Source organism: Benincasa hispida, chromosome 11 (assembly GCF_027475165.1).
Source record: "Benincasa hispida cultivar pf3 chromosome 11, pf3_genome.v1.1, whole genome shotgun sequence".
NCBI classification, from domain to species: Eukaryota; Viridiplantae; Streptophyta; class Magnoliopsida; order Cucurbitales; family Cucurbitaceae; genus Benincasa; species Benincasa hispida.
In genome coordinates this window covers 63,462,630-63,470,728 of record NC_143488.1, presented here as the reverse complement: position 1 = coordinate 63,470,728, position 8,099 = coordinate 63,462,630, and the positions used below count along the sequence as shown (strand labels likewise).

Here is an 8,099-nt window from a genome sequence, read left to right as displayed (position 1 = left end):
AATCTACTCGAGCGTTTGATGTAATTTCAAAGCCATCTGAAAGATAAGAGAGTCTAGTTTTCATGGTAAGGCTGCCGAAGAAGAAACTCTAAGGAATTGGGCTGGAGAATGAGGAAAAGATAGAGGGGTCGAGCTATTGGGTAAACTGGGCCAGTCTTGATGTTTGGATGATTCCTGCTAAACCATGAAGAGTTATGAGCTAAGATTTTATGGGGTAAAAAAGGAGCCTGAGGTAGAAAAGGGAACTGTTAGAAAGGCTCCTAAGCAATTAAGGTGAGTGTTATAGTTTTGATAGTTAGCATATGTCGTGAGTGTTATAGTTTTGATAGTTAACACATAATGTGAGTGTTATAGCTTTGATAATTAACATATAGTGTGAGTGTTATAGCTTTGATAATTAACACATAGTGTGAGTGTTATAGCTTTAATCATTAACACATAGTGTGAGTGTTATAGTTTTGATAGTTAGCATATGTCATGAGTGTTATAGCTTTGATAATTAACACATAGTGTGGGTGTTATAGCATTATAGTTTCGATATATCGTGAGCATTATGTTGGTTTGATAAATAAAGTGTGTTTATACAGTTTTGATAGTAAATGCATATTATGAGTATTCACTTAGCTTTATACTCTGATATTGGAATATATGCATCTGTGGATACAAGCTATATGCTTTGGTAATATGATGTTGCCATGATATTATTTGTGTGTGACTATGGAAACTGCGATTATAGGCGGGATATGGTTAGCATGCTTAACAAAAGGTGCTTGGCGGAAAAAATTGGTCGGCTTCGGTCGGCGGAAAATAATTAGTCGGCTTCGGTCGGCGAGAAAATTGGTTGGCTTCGGTTGGCGGGAAATAATTAGTCGGCTTCGGTTGGTGAGAAAATTGGTCGGCTTCGGTCGGTGAGAAATAATAGTCGGTGACGACCGACAAAAAATATGGTCAAGTACCTAAACATGACTAGCGGGATAAATAAAATGGACGATGTGCACATTGGCGGGAATTGGGGTCATAGGAAGGTTTCCATAGGTGATTGTATTGATTGATGATATGATATGCATGCCACGTGTAACATTTTGGAATAAAGGTTAATCATTGCATGAATAAATCCATGATCATGCATAGGTACACTGTGATTATTATCATGTGATTGGTTTCCCAAAATGATGATTTTCATCTTTAAAAGAACCACTCACTGGGCTTAGTAGCTCACACTTTTCAAATTGTTTTCCTAACCCCCCAGGTAGCGGAAGGTGAGGAGTTCCAGAGTGCTACTAAGATCAAGGTCTGCCACGTGCCACAATTACACTTCTGGAGAGTTGTTACGGTTGTCGTAAACTTTGCTATTAAGTCCTTAAGTTGTATAAACGTTATATCACTGTCGTAATAAAAGATGAGCCTACTTAAATCTGTTATAGTTTATCTCCTTGACTTAATCATTCCGCTGTGTATAAGTTATAGTATGGTATCAGAGTTATTCCGCAAGAATCATTAGGCAGAAAGTGTCAGCTCAAGGGTTGATAACTGCTGTAGTCGCATCCCTCTCCCAGACTGAGAAGGTGGTCTGGGGCGGGGTGTGACATCTGCTAAATATTTTATGAGTTAAATACATCATTTTTTTAAAAAAAAGTATACCATATTCATTTTTTTTAAAATAAAGCTATTTTCCTTAATATTTAAAAATTAATCTATAAAAGATATAATTTATCATACTAAACAATTATTTAAAATTTTAAATTACAAAAAAATAAAATTAAAAAGGTTGGTTTATTTTAATTATTATATCTAAAATAATATATTTTTGTATTTATTTACCAACACTCTAACCTACTTTTTCAAGTTTAAGCTGGAATTTACCAAACACTCTTTTACTTCTTTTCACAGCTGATGTTTCTAAAAGCACAACTACCAACAATTATTTAAAAAGCTACAATAATCTTAAACGGAGCCTTGCAAAAGAAACATAAAAACAAAAATAAAATAAAAAAAAGCAGGAAATGAAAAATATAAAAATAAAACCGTTAGCAAGTGGACCTTTTCATATATCTTAATTTGAAAACTAAATACTAACTGTGGTAATGGTAAATCATCTCTGAAACTAAATTCATTAGCACATCTATCTATATGAACATGCAAAATACATTAATAACACACAACTAAAAACACACCAAAAAGGAAAAGAAAACGACGCGGTTCTCCTCCTTTTTGCTTGTCCAAATTATTTTGCCTCATGCAAATATATATTTTTCTAATATACAAATCTGAACCTCTCTCTCCCTTCCTTCTATATCACCATATATAAAAAGTGATTATTATTTTCAAGGGAAAAGAAAGACTCAGATTGTATATTAATTTTTTTCCCTTTTTCTCCTCTTCTATTCTGGTCCACTCGAACTACTGGCAAACGGCGGTTTTAGCGCCGTCTGGCGGCAGTTTCTTTTTGGGCATTGAAGTAGACGGCAGCAACAGGGAGACCCAGATCGTTGTCGGTGGCAAAGGCTCGGGTGTTGAATTGATCCCTTGAAGAGGGTGGATTCACTGATTGTCTTCGTTTCTGCTTGAATAGAACAAAAACAAACCTGTGGATTCCTATGTTTGGTGTTGGAATCTTGTAACTTACTATCTCTCTCCCTGTGTTTCATTCATTTACAAAATTTATTGGTTTTAATATTGTAGCTTAATAGTTAAGATATATTTATATTGATCGTCAATAAAAAGTTATAAGTTTATTCTCTTTCTCATTATAAGAAAAATCTGCTTAATTAAGAAGGAAAAGGATGGAGCTCTGTCCATTTCTAACTTGCATGTAAAAATTTCAGTTTCTTTTTAATCTTTAATTGATCTATTAAAAATATTTAGAAAATTAGGAAATAAAATTTTAGTTTCTTTTAATCTTTAATTGGAGATTTTTTTTTAAAAATGTTACGTTTTTTCCACACAAAACTCAAGAAGAAAGGGCAATATCACCATAAGTCAACTTGACACAAATCATATGTTATTAACCTAGATGTTTGATCTCAATAATAATAATAAAAAAATAATAATAAGAATCCAAGGAGGTAGTTTTCTTTAAAAATAAAAAATTATATACAAAATACTTGAGTGTTGTCTAAGCTGCACAAGCAATTGTCCAAAAAATTTTCGTGTAGCAAGTTGTTTTTTTAAAAATGACTTTCTTTATAATTTTTTTTTATACACTAAAAGGAATGTGAAGCATGAAATTAGGTTGCACCTAATAATTTCTCTTAAAGGTGGTCTAAACCAAAGCTAAGAAGGAAAGGAAATAGACAATATATGTATATATTTAAAAAGTTTTTCTTCTAATCTCCCCGCTAGAAAGTTTTTTATTTTTTTATTTATTATTATTATTATTTATTTTGAATATATATATTTGGTAGGAAAAGTTACCGAATGTGGTGTCTGTAGTGCCAGGGATATCTGTTACGATCCTGCAATAGAGGTTTCACAATTAAAACTATTTAGGGTCTATTTGGTAGAGAATTTGAAAACAGAAATTTGAAACAAGGGATTAAATAAAAACAAAGTTGTATTTCATGTTTTTAGATATGTGTTTGGTAGCAGAATTTAGAAATTGAATTATAATATAAACAATTGTAAACTAGTTATAGTTACTAAATTTTAGTTGACAATAAATTATTATTAATTTATTTATGAATATATTTTATGCTAAAAAATTGTATAATTATTATTTTGTAATATAATATAATTTAAAATTGAAATTTTGGTCCCTGTGGTTTAGAGTAAGTTAAAATTTAAGTCTTATTGTTTATAATTATAATTTACCCCCTATGGTTTGATAAAAGCTTCCTAATGAATAGTTCATATGGTAGGAGCTATTTAAGAGGATTTAAAAAGCCATATGAACTATTAAACTGTAGGAACTAAATTCTAAATAATTTTACTTGAACTATTTAAAATTGAAATTTTGGTCCCTGTGGTTTAGAGGATTTAACTTTTAACTTGATCCAAATCATAGGGACGAAACTTGAAACTTAACCTATTTTACTTTAGAATACATTACATAATATATTTTTTTATTTTTTTAAAAAAAATTGAATTAGGTTTATAACATGGCATTTTATATTTCTAAATCTTTTTATCTTTATCTAATATAATTTTGCTTTTAAAATTTTAAAATTCAAATTATGGATACAAAGAAAACATAAAAATATTTCTTTTAGAATTTGCAGTGTTTGGATCACATAATCTCAAAACAATTTTCAAAAATAAAATTTGGGTTGTCTGCCAAACATATATTCGCTCAACTCAACCAATCTGAAAACATAAAACAAAATCTAAATTGCGAAAGTTTTCCTTAATAACTTTTGATTATGTTTTCAGATGCAAAAGTTAAAAAATAATAAGTAAATAAACAAATAAATAAGAAACCAAGATGGGAGTTTTTTTCCTCCTTTTTCTTTTTTCCTCTCTTACTTTTATTAATTAAAAAAAATTATTTTCCTATTGATTTGTTCTTATAATTTTTTTTAGAAATTATCATGGATATAGATATTTTTCAATATTTTAACCTATTTTAATAAGTTTGTACTATCTACATTGAGGTTAAAAGTTAGATTCTTCTATCTAAATAATGTAATAACAAAAAAAACAATTTTAAGAGGTTCTTTGACAAGTGGAAAAGATACTTATATTAACATTCCTTAAAATTTAAAGTTACATTTGTTTAACTTAAAAAATGCTAATAAGGAGAACATGTTGACAAATATACCCTCAATTAATATATAGCAAATAAGGAGTACAATCGAGTAATTATGCCTTTAGTGAATGCAGAATAAATTATACAAGTAAGTAAATAAATACTATATTGCAGTTTATGAGAAATAAAGGGGATCTTCCAACTGTCAAAATACATGTATTTCTTTTCTCAATAAAAGAAGATTTTTTAATTTTAATAAATGTAAGAGGCAAATATTAGATTATTTTCAATGTTTTCTTCCAAAAATAAACTAAAAATATAACCAAATGAAACCCAAATAAGACAAAAAAAAATTTAGGCAAGACAAAAATGAAAGAAAAATCTGCAAAATTAGCCAAAATCCAAAATACTTTCATAATCCAGTAACGACAAATATTACATCGATTCTCGCATTATTATTCTTGAAAATCAAATTTGATTGGACGCTGGAGGTTCAAATTCCCATACTCCATATTGTACTCCAAAAACAAAAAGTCAAATTTAATTTGGTTGGTTTCACATGCACATGCAATATGTAATATAACTTCATCACACATATATATAGCCTTGAAAAAAAAACCAACTCATATGTAAATGTTTAATTACCAGTGTAAATGCTCCCTTAAATAAGGATCACTTGGTCTAGGAACATCTGGGTCAGTCATAATCTGAAAACAATAATAATAATAATAAATCAAGTAATGAAAACATTAAGAGATATTTAGATAAAACACAACTCTAGTATATTTTTTATAGTTCAAAAGAAGGAACAACGTCACAAATATGAAGAAGAGAATTCAAAACCTACAATTTCTTAAGAAAATATCGATGTTGTAAGCATTAAACAAATTCATGAGAGAAAAATTATATAGGAGATTTGCAAAAATAGAAAAATAAGGAAAACTATTTACCCAATGTAACAAAATTTTAATTTTCTTTTATAGAGACTGATAGAAGTTCATTAGTATCTATCAGTAACAGAAATTGATAGAAGTTTATCACTGATAGACGCTGATATACATACTAAACTATGTCTAGTGAAAAAAGTTGTGGTAAATTTAATCTTTTTTTTTTCTTTGTGAGCTTGAAAACTAGTATAACTCTAACAAATAATCAAAAAGGGAAATTATTATTAATAGAAAAATCTAAAAAATATTTACATTTTTTTCTTATTTTTCAAAAATATTATTCAACATGCAAGACATAAATTTGAATATCTAAACTTTTTTTTATTGATATAATTAATATTTATACTTAGGTTGATAGACCAAACAATTCAAAATCTTAATTTTTCTTTTCTTCAGCATGCAGAGCGAGCTAGAGACTCGAACCTCAAATAAATCATTGATTCATATCCGTAACGAGTAAAGAAAGAAGCAATTGGGCCAGTCAAATATTGAAGAAAAGGGGGAAAAAGAAAAAACCAAACCAGCGTGAAGAAAGATCTCAACTCTCCTCCCTGAATTGCAACCCTAGGTTTAGTAGCAACAGCAGAAGGAAAGAACTCATGGCCATTGAAAACTTGCTTGTTATTACTATAAAAAACACACATCTCCATGCTTTGAGTGAAGGAATCAAGAACATCTCCTATCACTCTCCCAACAACAAGAGGCTCTGATGACATTATTGATCTTGCCATTTCTTAATTTTTCAAGCACAACTCACAAAATTAAAGGGGAAAAAAAAAGCTTTTGGATTTAGGAAAACACTGTTCTTCAGATCCTAATTAGGGTTGTTTTGTCCCTTTTCTTTTTCTCTATGTGCTTTAGAAAGCTCAAGCTTTGGTGTTGGTATTTATAGTATTTTTGAAAGGCTCATTTAATAGATATAGATGTTGCTTGGTGTTTCTTGGCAATAATGTGAATGTTTCTAGAGGCACTACTTAAAAAAAAAAAAAAAAAAATCTCACATCTCTGTCACATCAAGATAGTTTGTTTTATTAAATTTGAGACCACATCTCTCTCAAAAATAAGGTTATAAGCATTGACTGACCTTTTGGAACTTGTTCTTGATTGGTTGTAATTATTCATTTTAAAGCATAAATTGAGTTATTCTTTATGTAGGAGAAAAAAAAATCATATAGCACTGTTACCATTTCAGCTCACCTATTTATTTATTATTTTTTATTTAATGTCAATACTTTTGAGACTTGTGGCCTGTCACTGAATTTTAGGTTTGTCTTATGTTTATTTGGTCTATGAATTATTATTTTTGGTATCTAAAAAAACTTTGAATTTTAAAAAGTATTTAAAATGGGCTTTGTTCTTTCAATATTTTATATATCTAATAGATCTCTGAATTGTTTATTTATATTTTGAAGGATTTTATATTTTAAAAATCCTCATATATACTAGTTAGATGTAAAATTAAAAATTTAATGTCCTATTAGACATAAAATTTAATTTAATGTTAAATAGATTAGTTAATTTTTAAGAATTTTAAATATGTCATAGACCTTTCGATACAAGACTGAAAGTGAATTGGTAGACACAAAATTGAAAGTTTAACAATTCATTAGATTTTTTTTTTTTTTAACTTCATAAAATTATTAGACACAAACAATAACAAAAGTAATTAGGGACTAAATTGGAAAAATGCTTCTTAAAGAAATTAGAAATAAAAATTTCTAAGGACTTGTATGGATTGGCTAGGGAAAAAACTATTTTTCAAAAAAGTCAATTTTATTTTATCTCTTTTGATAAAAAGGGTTTAAAATGCACTTTGAGATTACTTCAAAATCTATTTTGAATGGTTGTCAAACACTTCAATTTTTTCCAAAAGGATTTATTTTCAAAATTAAACACTTGAAAAGTTAAACTAAATATACTCTAAATTAATGATTAAAGTGTTTTCATTATAGATTCTTGACTATGTTCTCACATTAACAAAATTTTTATTTTTGTAAAAAACAATCTCAATAAATAAAAAGTACTTTAAAATATTGCCTTATTATAAACATTATTATTATCGAATAAAAGTTAGTGAGGTTGATATGAATACAGTTCAACTAGTATGAATTTGTACTATCAATCTCGAGTAGCCGAAAATCTTCTAAAGAAAAAAAAATCATATTTGTAATTAATAGAATCATTTGAAAAAAAATACTTAAATTGAAAGGTATTTTGGACACACCTCTTTAAGATGTACTTTAAACTTAGAAGGTATTTTGAACACATCTCTTTAAGATGTAATTTAATCACACTTGGGTTTGAATTTTTTTAAAGATTAGATCCAAATTTTTTCTTCCCTTTTTGGTTATTGTATGGGTCATCTTAAGGCCCGTTTGTATTGGCTTGGGAATTTTTTTTTTTCAAAAAAAAAACTATTTTTATATAAACACTTTTGATAAAAACTTATTAAAATACACTTGAAAAAC

General features: G+C 28.2%; 1 protein-coding gene across 2 annotated transcripts; it reads right to left on the bottom strand.

The window, feature by feature from the left end:
- Positions 1–2,027: 2,027 nt before the first annotated feature.
- LOC150032806 (protein CENTRORADIALIS-like) lies at positions 2,028–6,558 on the bottom strand. 2 transcript variants are annotated; one of them, XM_090306543.1, is made up of 4 exons: positions 6,153–6,558; positions 5,330–5,391; positions 3,415–3,455; positions 2,028–2,637 (listed from the first exon to the last, which is right to left on the bottom strand). In XM_090306543.1, exons 1-4 carry the CDS (start codon positions 6,360–6,362, stop codon positions 2,420–2,422), a joined length of 531 nt encoding a protein of 176 aa, XP_090162669.1. In that variant the 5' UTR covers positions 6,363–6,558; the 3' UTR covers positions 2,028–2,419. The 2 variants fall into 2 exon arrangements, with proteins under 2 accessions (XP_090162669.1, XP_090162670.1); XM_090306544.1 differs by lacking the exon at positions 3,415–3,455 and having other exon boundaries at positions 6,153–6,513.
- Between the last annotated feature and the right edge of the window lie 1,541 nt (positions 6,559–8,099).

Bases quoted from the DNA above. Each gene is read 5' to 3' on its own strand.
- LOC150032806 (XM_090306543.1), bottom strand. From the start codon at position 6,362: ATGGCAAGATCAATAATGTCATCAGAGCCTCTTGTTGTTGGGAGAGTG. The intron at 5,392-6,152 runs GTTTGGTTTTTT...TATTGTTTTCAG, and splicing joins TGAGATCTTTCTTCACGCTG to ATTATGACTGACCCAGATGT. The intron at 2,638-3,414 runs GTAACTTTTCCT...AATGAAACACAG, and splicing joins CACTACAGACACCACATTCG to GGAGAGAGATAGTAAGTTAC.